Here is a 22201-nt window from a genome sequence, read left to right as displayed (position 1 = left end):
TCAATGACCATATTAACATATATGTAATAACTTAGAAATTGTAATGGAAGTAAAGAGGCATAAAAATAAGTCATTTGTGTCATTTCATATAAGTCATTTCTTTATTTCTGCATCCTTATCTTGGCTGTATAGGATTCCAAAGTCTATTTCTGGGTCTGACCTTTATTGTGGATGGTTGCTAAGTTAAAAAAAGTTTTCCTGAATTTCTGGGGTAATTTAGGTGTGTTGCTTTTGCGCTCTGAAGGCATAAAATCACTGCAAAATCACTGCAAAAGGCATGTCTTTTGCCTCAGTAATGCTTTGCTTCTGTGGTAAAGGTACAGGTACCACATCTTACAGTGTTTGGTTTAGTATGTGTGATGTCTGCCCTAGGAGTATAAGTAATACCATTGGCTGCTGAAGAAATGTGATCAAAAGATGTGTCATAGCTGTGTAATTACACTCAGACATTAAAATATTAGCAGAAACATCAATATAGTTAAAACTGCAGCTTGCACAATGCATATGTTTGATTTTAAGAACTTGTGTCAACAGACATACTGCTGCCAAATGTTCTTCCAGACGATCAAAAGATAATAAATATTAAGAGTAGATGTAATCAGTAAATGAAATTACTGAACAAGAAAGCTGAAGGTCTTTCCATAAAATATGACTAGTCCTAATATCTTCTGAACAAATTTTAATTACAACCATCCAAAATCTAGCTGAAGAAAAAGAGGATGAGGATGAAAAAAATTATTCTATAGAATCAACAAAAGCTTTTAAGTTGAAATTTAGCTGAAATGTTACCTTCTTGGAATGAGCTCATTCCAATCAGTGGTTTTATGAGATTTAGCAACCTGACCAGAAAACAAAGCCAGCACACCTTTCCCCCTCCCCCCCTGCCATTTGCAAGCTCTTTTTCAGTTTTTATGACGTCCACTCATTGTTTTACAAAAGCTCTTCATACAGCCATGCTCCAAGCTTCTCATGAATTGGGTATTGGCAGATCAATGACTCACAATTAATATGTCCCCTCTAAAGCAGCAGGAAAGAGAGGCCCTTCCCTCGTCTCACCTGCTTGAACTTACCTCTGAATCAGAGGAGATGGGTAGGAAAATCCATCTGGATGACAGTTCCACTGAGCGAGGAAAGAATAATACAGACTATTGGACTAGATGATCTATAAAGGTCCCTTCCAACCCCTACCATTCTATGATTCTATGGAATGCACCCTCTAAGGTAATTCTGGACATGTTCTTTATATTCTCACAGATTTCCATGAGTTAGGCCCTTGCTTTCACAGACACTAATTAAATGTCATATTTCAATTACTTGTCTTTTTTTATAATTTGTTAAATATTTGCTGACATGACATTCTTGTCTCTGGCAATTCAGGCACCACAATACCATTTCACAAGTTAAACATGAGTATCTTGAATGGCAAATGAGCATAAAAATGTTCAGGAACTAACTTATTCAGTAATTATGTCACAGTTAATTTAGGAATTTGAATGCTTGTTAAAATATCCTGGATGTATAGAGCATTCCTGGGAATGAAATATCAATGTCTTGAATTCCTATTGATTACGTCAGCTAGGAGGAATGATTCACGATGGTTCAAGTAATTAATGTTTGAAGAGCTGACTGTAAACAAATTAAGTGTAAGAATACAGAGAAATACTTTATTAATATTCTTAAAGCATGCAAAAAAGGAGCCTTCTGAATAGGCAGTAGATTGTTGCTGTCACAAAACAGATTATTTCCATAAACTAACTGGCAAGCTATATGGAAATTAACATCCACTGTAACCTGGAAGTAATGAGCATGGCACTGAGGAAACAGAATAGAAGAAACCACTAGACAGGCTCAGAGAAAATGGGAAATGGTGACTGGACTCCAACAAAGAGAAGAAAGAAATGCTCTCAAGACTCTGGGGCAACATACAGAATAGCTGAGAAAATAATATACAGTCCATCTCTACTCTCGATATTATGCAGAATGGAGAATGAAATCCTCATTGGTGTAAGTTCAGTAACTCAGCACATTATTAATTTGCACCTTCCCTGGTATATTCCTGTATAAGCTTTCACTTGTAAATGGGGCAATACACATCTTCCACCTCTGGAGGCATTCACAGGGTTACACATTCTTTCCTCGTTGTAATTAAGCTGAATGGCCAAACCAGGGAAAAAAAATAGGAATGAATACACTATAGTTGTTGGATATGAACTTCTACCCCTGGCCCAGTCTGAGAGTGCACAAGAACGTGGGAAGGGAAAAAGCCGGGGCAGCTGACCCAAAGTGTCCAAAGGGATATTCCATACCATGTCACATCATGTTCAGTACCAAAAGCTTGGGGAAAGGAAAAGGAAGGGGGATATTTGTGCTTAGTGAATCTGTCTTCCCAAATTATTGTGATGCATGCTGAGGCCTTTCTTCCCAGGAAGTGGCTAAACATCTGCCTGCCAGCGGGAAGCAGTAAATAAATTCCTTAATTTGCTTTGCTTGTGTGTGCAGCTTTGCTTCACTTATTTAACTGTCTTCATCTTGGCCCACATGTTCAGCTTCTGCTCTTCTGATTCTTTCCCCCATCCTGCTTGGGCACGAGGAACTGAGGAAGCAACGGGGCAGATATTTAGCTGCTGGACAGGTTCAACCCACCACAAGTACTGTCATCAATTTTTTGATTACTTGGAGAAAAATCTCTTGCAGTCGCTCAGTTAGATTTTTTTTTTTCTTTCCTGTGCAGATGTAGTTCTGTGGTACAATTTTTAAATTTTACAATTTACATGTATTTGTATGTAACACTTTAGCAGGTTTGTTGTATTTGGATCTAACTAAATCTAGAGAAGAGAGAGTAGAAACATTTTAATTAATAGTATTTGGAGATCTTCCTTTTGGTCACTCTGCTCACCATTTTGTGTCTATGTATTGTTATTTCCTATATGCAGTGGCCTTCCTGCATGAGGATATCCTGGGATCGTGACCTCCAATAGAAAGCCTTAGGATTGTAACTCAAGGAATAGCCCTGGACTTCATCAAGTAGCAACTGCATTTTGGCACAGTGGTTGCATTTGATTACTCTTAGCAAAAGGAAGAACATAGTCCAGTCATGGGGTGTAAATTAAAAACTCTGTTGCCAGATAAAGCTATCTGAAAGAAGAACAATTTTTTATGCAAATTATTAAAGAGAGAGTGTAAACTGCCTACCTTTCTTAATAGTATGTGTATAGAATTACTTTAATACTAATTATGTTTGGAAAATTAAGGGATTTTCATTAGGTTTATCGCAGAAGAATGCTGTGGTAGCCACTCCAAGGATTCCAGCCTATATTTTAGAGCTAAAATGAGATGCAGGAAAATAACTGTAGATAATCTGGTTCTCTATTTTAATTATATTAATATTAAATAGTTGGCACTGTTCTACTTCTATAGCTGTGTTCCTGTACGACTAAACTGGACAGCGAATGTACTGATCTCTCTCAGATATTCCACACACCAACATTCCTGGTGTAGTTTCGCTTAATCTATATAGATTAATGTGAACAAGTGAACCCTGAGAAACCTTAAGCAAAAAATCTGGATCAAATACACTTTTCTGTCTTAAATACAAAGTTTCCTGCAGCATCAAATAAAATAATTGTATGCATCATGCAGAATCCAGGAACCTTTTTTTTAGACTGTGTTTAGGAGAACTTAAATATTTTTTATATTTTATGTTGTCTTCTGTTATCATACATCACTGAAACACAAGATAAAAGCTCTATATAAGAAAACAGATGAAAAAGTCAGTTTTCTTTTTTGAAATGGAACAATGTTTTATTTTATATTAATGGCATTTTAAAGCAAATATTCCTTTTTAAAGTAATACAATGGAAGTACCAAAGACTACGATCGGTGAGTAAACTTATTTTGAAAACTTTAAAACTGTCACCAAATAGCCAAGGCAAACTGAATTTACTGGAAACAGAGAAAAGAATCATTAAGCCAAGACTGAAATGAAAGTTCTAGTATAATGACCAATGACCACCAAATACAAAGTAGCAGAATAATTACACATGTAGTTGGTTGGATGTGCAATATATTCCGTTTCTGTTATGGTATGTAAAGTAGGTTACTTGATGTCACATAGGAGAGCCACTCCTCTTAATATCCAGTGGTCTGGAGACATGACTGTCCTTAAATAGATGACTGTAATGTAGTTCAGATCTGTCCTCTTGGGCTTCTTGTAAAGAGGACAAACATAGAGCCTGGGATCCTTAGGACTAGTTGTATTAATAGCAAATATATGTACCACAGGCAGCTGAGTAAAAAGTATCTTTGGGGTAGATTCAGTGAGTTTGCTATTTCGTCTGTCCCAGCCTGCACCTTCCAAGTATAGCCCGTAGATATATACTCCTTCCTGTGTGGAGAGTAAGCAGATACATCACACAAACTACAGCAACTATTTTGTCAAATGAGTAGCTGGCTTAAACCATTAAAAGAAATATATGTTTTACAGTAAAAAATATCTGACAGTGAATCTTTCCTCTCTTTAAACTATTATGTCATCCTTTTCCAGAAGATATTGCTACTGAAATGGATGGCAATAAAAGCCCACACACTACAAAATTTGATCTAAAGTTTACCATAAATTCCAAAAATCAAGAGGTGGTACAATGAAATGATACCTTTACTAAAATATTTTTGTAACTGCAAAATAATTTTTTAAAATCTTCTTTTTTATTTACCTTGTAAACTGAGCAAAACCAGTGAGATTAAGACAATAGTAACTTTTTCCTCTAGCTATCTAAAATGAATAAATGATGCACAATATAAATTAAATAGCAAAATGAATACTGAAACTTTTTTGCATGTCATACATACAGAAGGAGGTGCTGTGATTTCTTCTTTGTTTTGCTTTAGCACTTCATTATGTATTGTAACATTATCCAAAGCCCAGCCTTTATGTGCTCGAGTCGCTTCTTGTCTCATTGCTGTCAAGAATCCTTGAGAAATTAAGCCAGAAATTTACTATGTATCTCACATGCCAAGAAAAACCCTAAAACTTGCTTGGTTATCTGCCTGGTTCTGCACTCAATGTTATAGACAGATTCTGAGTCTTATTGAGAATGAACACCCTGACTAATGACAGCAAACTTTGCTTTGGGGCCAAAACAGGAACCAATGACAATAGTAGCATAGAATGTATTACGCTGAGAAAAAACATTTTTTAAAATCACATGTTGTACTCTTTTTTTTGGCTATCGAATTACACCAACTTATCATTAGTCAATCAACTATGGGATCTATGGTAGAAGTGTGTTTCAAGACGGAATTTGAAGGCAGACAAGATATCTATAATGTGAGCTACTATTTAAGTAAAGGTGAATTAGGAAGCCATTTTTTTTTTTAATGAAAGAGGTAAAAAATACAATAAATTTCACTGAAGGAAAATAGAAAAGGTGTGTCTAAATGTGATCATAAAAATAACTATATGAGTGTGGCAAATATAGACAAGGCAATGCCTAGAAAGGATTAAAAAAGTTTTCTTAGTGAATAAAAGGAAGTCTTAGACAGAAATGAAAGTTGAGAATGACACAATCAAGAAGCAAGTTACGTGGTTATTTTGGTCTTGTTTTCAACAGACTTTGCAGAGTTTTGCAATGAAAAGGTTTTGAGAGGTAAAGGTGTCAACAGCATAAGCAGAAGATGACAAATAACTGGGCAGCAAAGAGGTTTGAATGTGTTATAAAAAACCTACAAATATTAAATACTTGTAGCAAATGCCTGGTTGTTTCTGTGTGTCTCCAAAGATGACAATGTAGTCACCAAAAAACAACAGCTGTTATTTAGGCTATTGGATGAACAACTGGTAGTTGTCAGAGGCAAGGAGAGAAAAGTTAACAAGAACTGCATACTTAAGAGTTATCGCTGTAAAGACTTAAAGATGAAATGGCATCAGTTCCATCTTGATAGGGCATAAAGGAAAAGAATACTAGCATTTTGTGGGCTGTCAAGTATCTAAAAGGAGAAACCACCAAAAGAAATACTGTCAAGCCAGGAGAGAAATTATGAAAGTAAATAAGCATGCAGTAGAAGACAGCATTTCAAGATTTAAGAAGTGGTTTAACATGCTAATTAGGACAAAGCCAATTAGAAGCTAAGATATTTGTCACAGCTAAAATATTCATATGGGATGTAAATACAATTAATGTAGTACTTGAACATGTAGCTAATTCTCAAATACTATATATTCTGATAAAAATAACACTGTTATTTAGGCTTCTAAATTTTGCTAAAATTTAATTACATCTCTATGGTTTTTTTTCATAAGGCTGTTCAGTCCAAGTTCCATGTCCACTGAATAGAATATTGCATCACCATTAACTTACATTCTCCCTTAATAATGATACTGTTCATTTATAGGAGATGAACACTAACAATACTAAAAAAATTACAAGTTTAAATAAAATTATTGATGATACTTTATAGTACTCTAAAGGGATTTCTTTATACTAAACTGATAAAACACATTCCTTGTGTTTTAAAATTATAATGTATTTGCCAATGCTATCATAGATTCAGAGCTTGATTCACCAGTGCAATCTGTCTAGATTTTCCTGCAGTGGCAGCAGAGGGTAGTCCAATTTCTGATCTGCCTCACAACACTCAATTTTAAAACTTTTCTGTATGATTTGATTTACTCAGAATTTTCTGATGAGCAGTATTATGAATACAGTAATTACATATAACCTCACCCCTAGCCATAGCCTACCTTTTGTGCCTAGCAGACTTCTTTCTCCATCTACAGGACTATTTTTTTGGAAGGTTGAAGCAATCATCAAGTTCAAGACCACCTGTGTCTCAGGTTTGTTTGCTATTAGGCTAAATATTTGCTTTGGTAAAAAGTATCTGGTCCATTATCTTCTTTTACACCACCATGAGTGTTGCTTTTGAAACACCAGAAATCAGACTACTTACCAAATGTGCCATTTATGATAAAAGTGAAATGATGTTTTGATTGGCATCTCAATGCCATCTTTTAATGATAGCTTGGCTGTGCTCCAAGCACCTCAACTGTTTCTGAGAGTCACTCCAAAATAGACTTTGAAATTAGTACTTTTTACAGTCCTGGTCACAGAAAGCCACTAAGAATAAAAGCATAACTAATAAAATATTAAAGGATTTCAGAGGTTAATCCTAATGAAACAAAGGCATCTCATAGCTGTAATTTAGGAGAAGTTTCTGAAGAGAATTTTGTATGGACAATTGTGTACACTAAATGAGATTCTTCTCTGAACATGCATCTAATAAGGGAACAGGTTTTGTTACCTATGGTTACAATTTCTTCTTCCTATAGATAAACATATCGAGCTATAAGAAATAATGATAGATGCTTTGCAGTACATCTATGAAGAATTTGAAGAAACTTCATTAAATAACCTGTGAAATGGAAACACTGTAATAACTATGGTTTGATGATTCTCAGTGAAAGATAACTGCTACAAATTCACATACCATTGCATGTTCATCAAATTATAGAACAGCTCCAACTGGAAGAGACCTCAGAAGATCACCCAATCTAACCTTTTGTGGGAATGGGAGCCTAGATGAGATTATCTAGCACCCTGTATCTTGAAAACCTCCAGCAATGGGGACTCTGCCATGTCTCTGTGGAGATTGCTCCACTGAATGTTTGCTATAACAGTGAAAAAGTCTTTCTGTTGCTGCTGGACAGCATATAAAGAACACCTTGCTCTACATTAAAGCTCTTCCATACTTGCAGTTTACAAGTTGGTATGAGTTAAACAGTGTAAAAACACAGGAAAACAACATTGTCTTTAGTAGTTGTATCACTGTTAAGTGGTTTTTTTTTTTTTGAGGCTGGATGGTATTGGGCTATTATACGTCAACAAGATAAAGTGTTTTATTTAGTTACATGTTTTCCTTCTTGTATTACAAAAAAATGTTTGTGGGTCAGACTAAAAGACCATCTGTACAAACATCCTGGCTCTGACACTAAACAAAGGCAGATGCCTAGTGAAACAATATTACAACATGTAATATGGTCTATACTCTTCCCAGATTCAGGCAATCTGAAGCCTAGGGAACTTGCAACATTTGGTAGATTTGGACAGTCATGCTTATTGCTGTCATTGGACCTGTTTCCCATGACTTTATCTAATTTCTCTTTTGAACTCATTTATCATCTTGGCTTTTATGACATATTCTGACAGTGATGAAAACATCTTTTCTAGGTGTAATATTAAATGACACATGAAGTAAAACCCATTAAATTTTTATTACATACATTATTACTCAAGTCCTTTCAGTACTCTTACCTTGTGGATTAAAGAATCCGGTCATCCAAAACACATTTGGTCTTCCTTGATATAGCCAAGTAGAGAACTGAGCATTTCTTTCCAAAAGTTCAGTAAACCAGAAGCCAAGTGTTGAAGAATCCCAAGATATTCTTTTCCATACTTGAGGAATTCGAGCATCATACATATTATCAAGCGCATCTCTCAAATTCTGAAGGAATGAAATATATGACATAATATATGAACCAAAGCAATCAAGGTAATAGTTTAACATACAGTACTCCATATGTAGTAAATATGCTTTACTTGCCTCGCTCATGACAATAGTTCCTTCAATGGCCAATTTAAGATCATTCAAAGTGCTGCGGAGTATTGTGATCACCTTTTGCATTCTGTCAATCTCTTGACGAAGAAAAATATTCATAGAGTTCAGTTGTCCCATTTTAATTAAACGAGCTTTTACCTAAGAGTGCAGAAGAAGGAATTTAGTGAAATCTGAATTCCTGAAACATTAACGTTATAAGACATCTTAAACTTTCTTGTGTTCAGAAAAATAAACAGTGGACTTCATATTATTCAAGTAACATTTACCCTCTTAAAACTCTTGCAGTTTTTGGTTACGTTTTCTGTCTGATACTCCCCAATTATACTCATGGTTTTGCTAGAATAAGACTTCACCCAAAAGGCCCAGGAGACCTGTGTCACAAAAAGACTTTTTGTGTGTTTTCACATGCAGCTTTGAAAGTCCACACATAGTCTCCATTACATATCTCCATGATCAATTGTTAGATAACTGAATTTTAAATAAAAAAGCCTCATATTGTTTCCTGCTGACAGGGATAAACATGTTAGTCCCTTGCTTGAATCTGCTACTAGCTATATGATCTTTATTTACAGCTTAGGGTTTCTTCTGTGAAAGTCTTCTGTGAAAACTCTACAGAAATAGTAAGAAAACAACTAGGATTAGCTTGCCTCATGAGGGATGTAATCTGGAGGAAGTTTCTCTAGCATGTCTTCAGCTAAATTATATACAATTGCTTCCCGAGTTTCTCCAGGTCCTGCACCACTTTCTTTAGGTTGAATGTTGGTAATAGTATCTAGAACATCAGCTGCTGTATTACTTTGGTATCTGAGAGGATAAGAAATGTGGTTTTAATTACACAGAATTTTTTCATAGTTAAATGAAACTTTGTAGAATATACAACTTGAAAGTTAAGAAAAAACAGTGTGTTAGATCAAAACACCCCCAAAAATTGTTTTCCTTTGTATCTTGCACCAAGCTGAACACACTGATCATGAGCAACATTTGGTTTTCCATGGTTGTAAAGAATATGAACTTCTCTCTCCACACCCTGTTATATACTACCTGTTTTTCTAATTCAGGGCTAAGAAAGAGTTCTGCAAGCTGAGAATGTGAGGTGGCAGAAACACCTATGATATGATTTCTAGTGAGGGAAGGGAAGACAAAGGTAAAGGCCAGATAAGGACTTCTGAACAGCTATTCTAAATAGCTGGGAAGAAGAAACAAAAGCTTTGTAACAAGGAAGAATATTTCCCTCATTTAGTTACTTCCTAGAAGCGGAATGCAGAAGAAGAAAAAGGTGGAGGCAAAACTTTGCAAGCTGCCCTTTGATTAACTCGTAAATTCATTCTGCTTTGAGGTATTTCAACTGCTAGATTTACAATATTGGAGCTTCTATTCCATAGTACAGCATGGGCAGTGCTAACTAAATATATGTTCTGAGCCAACACAAAAAGAGTGAATTAAATTCATGTGGCATTTGATAGTAAAAGAGAGTAGACCACATCAGTTCTTCCACATAAGCAGAATTAAAGGAGTACTTTTGTTATAATCCTGTTTTGTGGCACAGAGTTATGGGAGGCAAGAAGAAAACAACAGCGAATGTGTTTGTACGGCATTGCTGTTATTGCCTATTTAACTCATGGAATCAGCTACCTAAGGAACAAACATTATGAGCCTGACACAGAACATTATACTGACTCAAAGCATGATTTTGCTTGTCAGTTTTAGTTTTCAACCTTCATATGACACCCATCACCTTCTATTACTTTATCATATGTAATTATATAAGACTTGAAACCAAGGATTGTGCCATCGTATAGACCATGTGATCTCCTAAAGCATCGAAGCTTTGGAGATAGTATCATAAGACTACAGCTTATCCTAAACTAGATACTGCAGGTAAATTAGATACTGCAGCATTTCAATGTAAACAGTGAATGCAATAATAAAGATTTCTAATTAGAAAAAAACAGAAGAAATGCTACTGGAAGTTTGTTTCTCAGATGATATAATATCTGAATGAATGTAGGAATGGTGAGGCTTTCATGGTTTTTAATAACCGTTGACTTTGGACTCATTTTTCCATTTATGGCCCCATTTTAAAAAAAAATGTACAGATTTATTCAAGACCACATATGAACACATAAGTCAGATAAAATCAAATTTCTCTTGGACTCATGTTTTAATTCCAAATTCAGATGACATACTAATGCTTGTAACCCTTACTCTGAGTCTCACTGATTGAACAGCTGGTGATAAGAGAGATGTGAACCTTCCTCTTAACACTGCAAATGCCTGTGATTCATATAGCAAGTTATAATAAATTGTAGTGACTTCAGGTGTTAATCCCAAGTGGATGCAAGTATTGATCACTATTTACTGAAGAATTACAGTTGGAACAAACGGGTCAAACTTTTGGCTAAACTGGAAAAGTGTCACACTACTCCAGTAATAGATAAAGTCTTTCTTGTCTTCAGTAATGGACATGGAGAGGTCACAAGAGTCAGGGTTCCAATTCTAGCAGTTAGCCTTCTGCATACTCTGATATTACTTTATAGGATATTCTAAGGAGAAATTGAATACAATTTTTTGTATTGGATGGGATGCTAATCTATTTGGTTTGTGTGTCAAATATGAAATTCAGACAGACAGTACATGTGCATAGTTATCTAAAACAGACTGTGATAAGATGGAAAAAACCATGAAACTGTTGAACATTTTCCTCAAACTCTAAAGAAATAGCTACAAAGGAAAACCTCCAGAAAGAAAAGGGCTAAATTGGCAGGAATATTGTGATGTACTAAGTGGAAGAAAAACTCAGTACTAGAGAGAAATTAAAGAGTTGTTCCTACTTCCTAAAGCTTCCCCAATACCATTAGTCTGAAGTTTCCTCCTATAATTTAGCCCTCCTACAAGTCTAATTTTGCTTTTCAAGCATGGCTTTCTTAAGGAATTCAGTTCTCTGTTAAATGTTGGCTATTCTTTAATTAGTAATGAAAGGAAGGTCTTGCAAATATTGAAGAATTACTTGAAACAGAACCTGCTCTTATATTCTTCTCTTCAGAAGTATGTATTTACAATGGAAGGTGCTAGTTAGAGTTGACAATAAAACCGTAGAGTTCTCCCAGAATGCTTAGAACAGTGATCTTTTGATAGGGCATCAGCCTCTTAAATTTGAGAGTGAAAAATTGAGGGAAATTATTGTTTTGTCAAAAATGTTAGAAGATACTAGGTTTCCATAGCAGTTGGGCACATCGGTAACATTTAGTTTGTTTAAAAATACAAAAAGCTATCTTAAGAAACAATGAATGTGGATATAGTGAAAACAATAATTAATGGTGGAATTAATAAGAATTTCATTGGAAATGGAAAGGGAAATAAAAGCCAAGATGATACACATATTTGAAACTTAAAAAATAATTAAGTCAAAATAGAGTTAATATTTGGTGCAGTTGTAATACTTCTTTTAAATGATGGAAATGGCAGGACTGATGGCTACAAAAGATTGTAGTTAGATCCAACAACATGCTTGTGAATCAAATTACAATCCAGAGAATCATTCAAATGTGCAAAGAAAAATAATATAGTACTTGGAACAGAAACATAAAAACATTAGAAACCTTCTCTAGTTGAACTGTATAGAACCTTGTATCATATGTTCATATAAAAGTTTTACAATGGTTTAAAATTTTAAAAAAGTTCTAAACCCATGAGCAGTAAGTAGTAAGAATTTCAACTGCTTTAAAAGAACATGTAAAATGTATCTGAAGATGTTGCATTCATAACTATGTATCTACACATCAGTGTTCCACATGAATCTTATCTTTCCTATGGAAAATAAGCATTCCATTGCATTTTTTTTCCCAAATACTAAAACAAAAGGTCCCTGCTTTCAATATATTGAGATCTACTTACGTAATATTAGCGTTAGGATGGAGACCAAAGACATTTGGGCTATCCATAGCAGGGAGTGACTGGATATATTCAAAATACTGTTCCAGGGTTTTGCATACTGGAATTTTATATCCAGTGTAAAAACAGAAAGTGCTGTCAAACATGTTTTCATTAAACCATACCTATGAAAAATCCAGAGGACAAAATTCACAATTACTTTTCTACTTAGATGTTTTTATCTAATTTTTACTCTTAGAGAATGAGGGCTCTTTTTTCAGCTACTATAGCTAATTGTACTTGAACATGCAAGTAAATCATTAAGGGTTATTTCTTCTAAGTTTGAGTTCCACCAAAGTCTTTTTAATAGTTTCTGCACTCACTAAAGTGAAATCAAGGGAAAGAAGCTAACTGCCAAGGAATAATGTTTTGAAAAATTCATTTTACTCCAGAGTCTTACAAACTGGTGAAAAGGTACACATTCAGCAGAAAGAATGTCCGACTTTTGTATTGCAGCTGCCAACAAAAATGGCAAATAACTCTATTTTTGAGGTCTCCTACCCTTGCAAAGCAATTAAGAAGACGCTTATCAAAGTCATCTGTGACTCGGCCTCCATACTGTACTTCTCCAATCATGTAGCGTACTGTGTTCCATGATATCCCCTGCATGCAAGTGAAGTAAATCAAAGACTGTAGTTATAACAAGTAGGAAAAAGGTATTTATCCTGTAACTTCAATATCATCTGAAATTTGCAAGGCTTTGAAATGTAAGCAGAAAAGATCATAGTTGGAAGAAAAAGAATATTTTATTTCTGATGTATTTTCTGAGCTCAGCTCTATAATTTTATAGTAGAGTTAAGCTTGATCCTGCTATTGGAAATATGCTTCATTATTTCTTGTGTAACATGAAATCATTCTCAGCTGCTAATGCCCCTCCTCTTTCTTTTTCTTTTCTTTTTTACCTCTCCATCATCTCAGTTTATCATCTTTATTGGAAAAGTGCTGCTTTGCAAGGAATGCCTATTCTAGCACATCATTCTCTGTTAAACAGTAGAAGACCAAATGGCAGCCATAGAGAAGTGTGATTGGCTCTGTATACCTCTGTAAATATTTTAGCTTACTTTTCAATGAGATATTGTAATATCTCATACCTGTTATATATTTCAGATACCTGTTAATATTTCAGATGTGGTACTGAAAACAAGAAGATGAAATTCTGAAGTTCTTAACTATTGCATAGTTTTACACAGATGATAGCACCAAAACATATCAACTTGGCTGATTTACAGAGAATGTAAAACTTTGATCATTAGAAGCCTCACTGAAAGCAAAGAATAAACTATTATAAATAGTAAAATGAAAAAAAAGAGCAATTACAGGTGCTGTACAAAGGAATTCAATATACTGTATGCAAATTTCAGTATTCACCTTCTTGATGTCACAGTCATCTAGGTGATTTTGTATAAACTGAACGCTGGCTGTAAAGTCTGCTGAGTTAAATTCATATGGAATATTCCAACCCAAAGGCCCAAACTTTCGTCGTTCCTTAGGAATATAATTAAAATTAAATATGTTTATGAAACAAGATGTCATTCTATTTCATTATTAAAGTTCAATGATAATACTGGATTAAAGAACTGAACTGAAGAAACACAGCCTAGGAAACCATTACATGCCTAATATATACATCACTAATAACAAAGTTTATTATTGAGTTATATCAAGAGGGATAAATATTTACAGAAAAAGCACCAGAATCCTTTATTGCAACATTACTAATCAAGGTATCAGTCATAGATTTGAAATGTCCTATGTCTATGTGGATGATCAGATCTTTATATAAAGTAATTAATTTAAGGAATTACCCAAATCTCTGAATTTTCATAATGCTCAATAATTTCAAGTTTTATAGCTTTTCAGGTTTTTTTCTGCTTCTATTGTCTATTAATGAGAGTTCCAATTTTTCAGGCTCCTGTATTAATCTTCAGTTATCCAGTGGCTTCTAGGTTGCCTTTTTCATCCTATTGTTTCACTGTATTGTCTTAATACCCATTTTTCAAAGTTGACAACTGTATTATAAGGCTGATGCCAATAAATTATTAACATGAATTATTGCTTACATATTTGAAAATAAAGTTATAACACTTGCAGTAACAGAACAATAGTTGACTATAAAAGTAAGAGAATATAATCTGCAGCCCAAACATTTTAAACATTCAACACCATTAGATTTCTCACAATTTTGTTTTAGTCACCTCAGTTACATTCCTCAATGACTTTTTTTTCAGAATGTAGAATATTTATTATATGAACACACAGCGTAATACTGACATTCAAAAATTAACTAAGTACTAACATATTTCTTAGAGCCTGAATTACCAGGTCAATATTTAAAAAGAACTACAATTAATTTTTTTTCCAAGTCAAGTATTGTTTATAATCAGATGAGACAGCATTAACCAATAAAACCCTGCAGAAGGGTATAACGATTTTCTGCCAAATTCTCTGAATTATTTCTTAAGCTATATTTATCATAGCAGTCTTGTCACCAATAACAATCTTGTCACTTTAAACACAGAGCAAATGTATCTATTGCTTGCCAATTGGCAATCTATAAATAAATTTGCCAAACAGATGAATACCTAGAATAGCTTTTAAAAGCACTGATGGTTAAATAAGCTTTGATCTTCTAGTTCTGCAAGAACAGCATAACAGTACATAGAACAGGCAGTACACAGAACAATTTTCTCACTGTTTATGAAAAGGTAGGAGGAAAATAATGCAGAATACTCTGTGTTAACAGGACCTGTTAACAACTTGTCTTCCTCTCACTATCTTTGCTACATTGAATATATGAGCAGCTCAATAGAGTCTAAGGCTAAAATAGTGTTTTATAACTATTTTGAGATCCTTGATAAAATGTGTATTCAGAGAGCTCAAAATGTTAGTATTTATTGTGTTTTCAAAATTTAGGTATCTTTAAAGTAGAGATATCATTGTGTTCAGACTGGAATTAATGTAGAAATACAATGACACAGATAAAATAAAGTGCCAGATTTTAGTTTTAGCCATCTAGAAAGTAGACAGTTACTCTAAGCTAGACATTTGGATTGCCTTTATAATCAATGGACAGGTTGATCCTGAGGTTCTTGTTCAACATCTTCATGAACTACCTGGATGACGGGACAGAGTGTACCCTCAGCAAGTTGGCTGATGACACCAAACTGGGAGGACTGGCTGATTCCCCAGAAGGCTGTGCTGCCATTCAGCGGGATTTCGACTGGCTTGAGAATTGGGCAGAGAGGAATCTCATGAGGTTCAACAAGGACAAGTACAGAGTCCTGCATCTGAGGAGGAACAACCCCACGCACCAGTACAGGCTGGGGATTGACTTGCTGGAGAGCAGCTCTGTGAAAAGAGACCTAGGAGTCTTGGTTGACAATTAAACATCTGGAGTCCTGTGTCCAGTTCTGGGCTCCTCAGCTCAAGAGGGACAGAGAACTTCTGGAGACAGTCAAGCGCAGGGCTAACAAGACGATCAGGGGACTGGAACATCTTCCTTATGAGGAAAGACTGCAGGAACTGGGGCTGTTTAGTCTGGAGAAGAGAAGACTCAGGGGGAATCTCATTAATATTTTTAAGTATATAAATGGTTGGATGTCAGGAGGTTGGGACATCACTTTTTTCTGTTGTATCCAGTGACAGTACAAGGGATAATGGAATGAAGCTGGAATACAGGATGTTCCATTTAGACATAAGGAAAAACTATTTTCCTCAGAGGGCAAGAAAGCCTTGGCAAAGGCTACCCAGGGGAGTTGTGGAATCTCTTTCTCTGGATGTTTTCAAAACCCACCTGGACATATTCCTGTGCAAGCTGATCTAGGTGGACTTCTTTTTAGCATGGGTGTTGGACTAGATGATCTATGTCTAAAGGTCCATATCAATCCCTACCATTCTATGATTTTGTGATCCTAGAATAGTCTTCAGTCTTTTACAGAAAAAGAGACAGATAAGCTGATTTTCTTTTTTGGGGTGTTAATCTATTTTATTGACTATTGAGAGACTTTATTCCCTTACATCCAACAAGAAACTTTTGGACAGCCACAGCTAGATGAGAAAAAAACCTCATTCTAAATGTCCATAGTACGAATATTGCATAAAATTTATAAAGCAATTAAGAGAACAATAAGCCGTGAAACACAGATTATAGAAATTAAATCTTCAGCCCTGCAACATGAGACTGCAATAAATATCAGAATGTTTATTTTCAGTAACCTCTATTAAAAGTAACTCCATATATTATAAAGCAATTTGCAAACCTTGTAAGAAATACCTGAACAGTAGAATGCAGGAAGGCTACAGTGTAAAGCAAAGGTTTCCACATAGGCAAATTGCTGACATCTAACAGATCCTGATTAATTCCAGAAAATGTTCTTTTCAATCCAGCACGTATACCTTGGGGAGGTTCATTTGTGAACTTTATAGCAGTCTGTAATATGAAAAAAAGAAACTGGATTTGTTCATCGAAACAAAAGCAGACACATACAAAACGTGACAACTCAGTTATAAAATGTAAACAGCTGATACATTGTAGATACAAAATTGATATGTAGTGTTAGTATAAACTACGTAAAAGGAGTACACACTAGATTAGGCCACAAATAGAGGTTCCATTGCTCAGAATCATCACTGCCATTTGTCCATGGTTCTAAGAATTTTCAACAAGCTCAAAGTGTTGCCATGCTTTTCAGAAGGCAGGATGTGGTTCTCCGTCTCTAATACTTTGAGTGAATGATGGAAGAGAACTGTTCAGAGCAGATGACAAGAACTCTGTTGTATTTCCAGTCCCCGGACTTCACAGTAAATACAAAGAAATCTCAGCTCTCCTCAGATCGGATCTTAGTGTTGACAGTGGTTGCTCTGGATTCTGTGGCTACGTCTGCAGCAGTGATTTAGTTTCACCTATAAACATTCCTGGGTGCTCCAGTCAGCAGAATCCAAATTTGTGGTAGTAAACTGCCACAGCCCCTTAAAACACAGCCCCTTAGTTTGAAGCGAACTACCTAATGGAAATGGTTGCTAAAAAATTTTAGTTGTCAGTCCATATTTGCAAATTATTTGGAAGAGTGCTGGTTATCACATGTTTTGAAGTCGGAGACTGTTGTAACTACTTACCCCTATGGACTACTGCATGCCAGCGCTTGATAATGTTCACGGGGTGTACTTGAATCTGTTAATTCAGACACAGACTGGCCTTACCAATATCTCTGTTCCTTGTGAGACTGGCAAATGCTTAAGGAGCTCAAATTAAAGCTAAGTATTTTTCTGCTTCAATGGTATTTGTCTGCCTAGCTTGGGTAACATGGTAGCATGCATTAGTCAATTCCAGGCTGACCATGAACTGAATGTAAGCATGAAAAACACTCATGACACTTCACCTCACATTTTTTCTATCTCAGTATTAGTGGTAAAAAACTTTAATCATTTTTAAGGAATGACTTCTCAACTTCAGTTTCACAAACTTCTTTCTAGGCTGCAGAGCCCAGGCAAACTTTCTCAAAGGTAAGCTCCAGATTTCTGCAAGGATCTGTCTGCTCATGAACACACTAGAATGGTGACCTGAATGTGAACACTTGTTAACCAATCTTTCCACATTTTAAAGGATATCCTGTTCAAGTCTTCATGAACGTTCTTTATAAATAAAAAAGCAAATTATTCTCTCCTTTTTTCTAAAAATGAGCTGACCTTTGGTTTGTTAGTTATTCATTTTCTAGAATCCAAGAATATGTTAATATTTTAACAGGTAAAGTGGCACTATAGATTGGGAAATCACATGTGAAACATTTGAGAGAAATGCAGTGAAGATTCATCTAGCAACTTTCTCAGTTCACTATTTTCACTTTTAGCAAACTGTATGTTTATATATCTCACTATTCATAAACCCCTTGAAGATATGCAGGATGATTTCATTTTATGTTGAGAGAATACAAGAAAATGTATGTCCACACAACTAGCTTTCTACATTCAGTGTTTTTGCATGGTGACATGCATTTCTCAGGGAAGATTGTCTCCCAGATTCATTCCAGGAAGGAACCCTTTCCTCCCTTCACATCTTAGATATAAGATATGGTATCTATTTTTATTTAGGAAGAATTAGACCCTCTAAGGAGATTTCCAGTGTTTTTAAGAGGAAAAGAGTCTGCGAACAGAGAAGTCTCAACACATGGCTGTTACACTAGATATTAGCTATCATTATGACACACTGTGAGAGTGCTAGGAACCATCATTGAGTGACTTAAATCCACTCTGTAAGCATTTAGGCAATTTTCCCAGTACTAATGAAAAATGTCTCCATGAGGTCTGCAGAACAATCACTTATGGTTTATCCAAAGAAAAAATGGTTACTTCTTGGTAGGTTATGTTCTTTACAGTGTGCTGTCCATGTGTGTTCTGTCCCCTTTACCCTTTATTTCAGATAGAGAAGAATCTGTGTGTAATTATAAGTATTACTCTGTTCAAAAGGCATATGGTTGGGCAAAAAGAGATACAGATAAAGTGCAATAGATTTGATCCAAGTGTTTCTGTTACTTCCAATTACTGATAAGTAACCTTCCTGTTTAAACTGATATTTGCATTGCAAGGTAAGTTCATTTTTCTTTTAGGGGCTTTAGGGGGTTTTGTCCCCATTTCTTTTGTTTCCATTTCTGCACTTTATTTGAATAATCTTAATGGCATGAGGTACCTGAATTAAGTATTTGAACAAACCTGTAGCAGCGTAATTGGGAATTTAGGATGTGGTTCAGTCGTGATCCAAACTCGAAATGTCTCATTCTGTATCTCAGCAGTAAGAAGTGTCTCCAGTAATTCATCCATGAAATCCAGTCCAAGGTGACAATTTTGAAGTAACACCCAGCCTCCCTAAATAAGAATAATGACTGTTACCATATAAAGCTTAGAACAAGCTATTCATAAGCTAAAAACAACTGTATATATTAGAATTATATTTGATCTTATGCCAAACATTTTTTGAGTTTTTTGACTTTTGGTCCATTTCTGATAATGTATTATCACTTGATTTAATATGAATTTGGTAAACTTAAAGCAAATAAGAAAAGTTAATGTAAAAGTTATTTTCACATCGTATTGTTCACAATAACTTAAGCAGAGCCAGTATTCTAAGTTAAAGTATCAGTGCCACCTAGTGGCAAAAAGAAGTAATTCCTGTTCTTTTTCAGCAAACCACCAGTGATAAGCAGCCCTGCCATCAGATCTAAAAGGAGGTGAATGGAAAACTAACAGCTAAAATTTAAGGAATAAATCTTTTAAAACACATATTTGTAAATAATATAACATAAAATAAATATAAAGAGGTGTTGACAAGACTATAAAATATTTCATCTGCAATTAGTTTATCTGCAATAAATGTATTTGTATGAAATTCAGCCTCTACATATTAATTTTTACCTTATTCAACTCTCAAATTGCATGAAAGTTTGTTTTTATTATCCCTCTGCTCTTCTGCTTATGAATTTAAATTCAATCAGCTTTTGCAGCATCACTTTAGAAGCCCGATGAATCATGAGCTTGAGATTAAAATGGGGCATTATTTAATCAGTTGTAAACAGTGATGTGTGGATTTCATTACAGCTTGTAACTTCATTTTGACAATTTTGTTTAATGTGTGGATTTCATTACAGCTTGTAACTTCATTTTGACAATTTTGTTTAATCTAATTTATAAATAAATAAATATTTGGTGATAAATTATAATTGAAATATTTATGGTGAACTGATGGATATTTAAAAAAAAAAAAAAAGGAGTTTTTTTCCCTCTTTCATGGGAATCCATTTCTTTGAGGAAAACCTTCAATTAATTTGTCAGAGTTCCAAAAGAATCAGTCTCAGTTTTTGAAAATCATCTACCTGTATCACAACACAGAAATTTTAATGATATTATCTATTCTTTGGCAGAGGTTGGATAAAACCACAGATGTTTGTCTTCATATTCACTAATTCTGTTTTGTTCTTTCAAATCTCCTGTTCACATATCCCTTCCTCTGTAAAAGATGTGCACCACCAAGGCATTCAGTTCAGAAGTTGTTACTAGTAGTTCTAGCGGTATGCTGTTTTGACTATCCTTGTGCTTTTAATTTAGGGCAAAACAAAGGCAGGGATGCCCTAGCTTTCAGTATTCCAATGAACTGGAAGTTGATGATGACCATTCTAGACACAGGAATACAAAGACGTATGAAAGATGTGTATATGCATCTGTACATCATAAAAAATGCCATCTATTATAAAGATTTCTTTTTTCTCTCTGTTTCCAAAGCAGTGTACATCTATATTCCAGTACCGGCGTCACAACATTTAGTAGGACTTGAAAGGTTACTGGGATACAATATAGAGAAATTCCACAACTGAGGCTGCATTAGCTAGAGAACCTTGGATTATAGAGTCATGTCTAGAAAGTATGCAGCAAAGGCCATATGCAAGTATTATATATGGCCATAACAGAAAAATACAAATTAACCAGACTGTACTATGGTCAAATGAACAAATATCATCTACTGAGATTTTTTTTTTCCCTCAAATGAAGATATCTCACAGTTAGCTTGAAATGATTTAGTTGAAGGCATCCCTTATTGCACAGGGGTTTGGACAAGATGACCTTGCTTATCACATGGGGGGTTTGCCTAGATGACCTTTAAAGGTCCCTTCCAATCCAAGTTATTCTACGACTTTATGACACAATTGGAATTTCCTGAACTCATATTGCCTGACTTTTTCTTTTTTTCTGTATGAAAAACAGGAAGTCCTGGAAAGGCTCTGAAACACTTCAGTCTATCAGATTATCAGGGCAGGACTTTAAAGAAGTCTAAAGAAGAATTTCTGCATCTCATTATGATTGAACATAAGACAATAATAGGAGCCAGCACATCATTCTGTATCTACAGCTTTAAGCTATATGTGTGCTTGCCATTTTAACTAGCAGAAACTGTGCAATATCTAGGGGAGGGAAAATAATATAAGAAAAAAAAAAGAATTTCAGTAAAGTGGTGGGATTTGCAGGTCCTACAAGACAGAATTAGGACACTATGTCCTTTTATCCTTGGTAAACAGCATAGTGATAAGAAGGGAACGTGCAACCTTTTAAAAGCTGCTCAATATCACTGCTGCCAGAAGTATATACTTGGACTCCACTGAGTATTTACTTGGACTCCACTGGCACATGCATATCCCAGCGTGGAATGTTTTTAAGCTTAGGCATTCAGAGAGACTTGTTAACCCTGAGATATGCCTGATAGTAAGCTGAAAATGCAAAATATTAAAGATTGCATGCAAAAAAGGTGTAAAAGAATACTAAGACAACTTGTGTTTTTTTCCCACCTGTTGCATTGCCATCTCTATCAATTTGCGTGCATGAACTTCTTGTCCTTGACCCATAGAGATTGTCTTACACTCTACAACACATTTGATAATATATGATTAATGAACCTACATTCTTGAGAAAATGTAAGAATTCCAATTCAGTCCAAAAACCACAGCGATATAAACAGTACAGTAAAGTACATTTTAATGCAAAACAATATACTTATGAAAGTAGAATTCTTTCACTGTCATATACTACTACGTATAAATTTTCTAAACATAGAAACTTTGTAAAAAAGCATTAAAATATACATCCACAATATTTACAATTTTTGTAGAAGTGAAAGGCTGTG

The 22201-nt window shown here is 34.9% G+C and overlaps 1 protein-coding gene across 2 annotated transcripts in view; it reads right to left on the bottom strand.

Annotated features, from left to right (window-relative positions):
* Positions 1-4096: 4096 nt before the first annotated feature.
* Positions 4097-22201, bottom strand: part of DNAH8 (dynein axonemal heavy chain 8) — a 136092-nt gene continuing 117987 nt past the window's right edge. For both annotated transcript variants that reach the window (XM_061991265.1, XM_061991266.1), the window contains exons 79-89: positions 21867-21940; positions 19246-19398; positions 16814-16969; positions 13909-14025; positions 13042-13143; positions 12505-12665; positions 9258-9414; positions 8596-8748; positions 8307-8496; positions 4849-4970; positions 4097-4384 (exon numbers count right to left, since the gene is read on the bottom strand). In XM_061991265.1, coding sequence (XP_061847249.1) covers positions 4097-4384; positions 4849-4970; positions 8307-8496; positions 8596-8748; positions 9258-9414; positions 12505-12665; positions 13042-13143; positions 13909-14025; positions 16814-16969; positions 19246-19398; positions 21867-21940 — 1673 coding nt within the window. The remainder of the gene's footprint in view (positions 4385-4848; positions 4971-8306; positions 8497-8595; positions 8749-9257; positions 9415-12504; positions 12666-13041; positions 13144-13908; positions 14026-16813; positions 16970-19245; positions 19399-21866; positions 21941-22201) is intronic.

Source organism: Colius striatus, chromosome 2, assembly GCF_028858725.1.
Source record: "Colius striatus isolate bColStr4 chromosome 2, bColStr4.1.hap1, whole genome shotgun sequence".
In the NCBI taxonomy this organism is placed as follows: Eukaryota; Metazoa; Chordata; class Aves; order Coliiformes; family Coliidae; genus Colius; species Colius striatus.
This window is presented reverse-complemented; position numbering and strand designations above follow the sequence as displayed.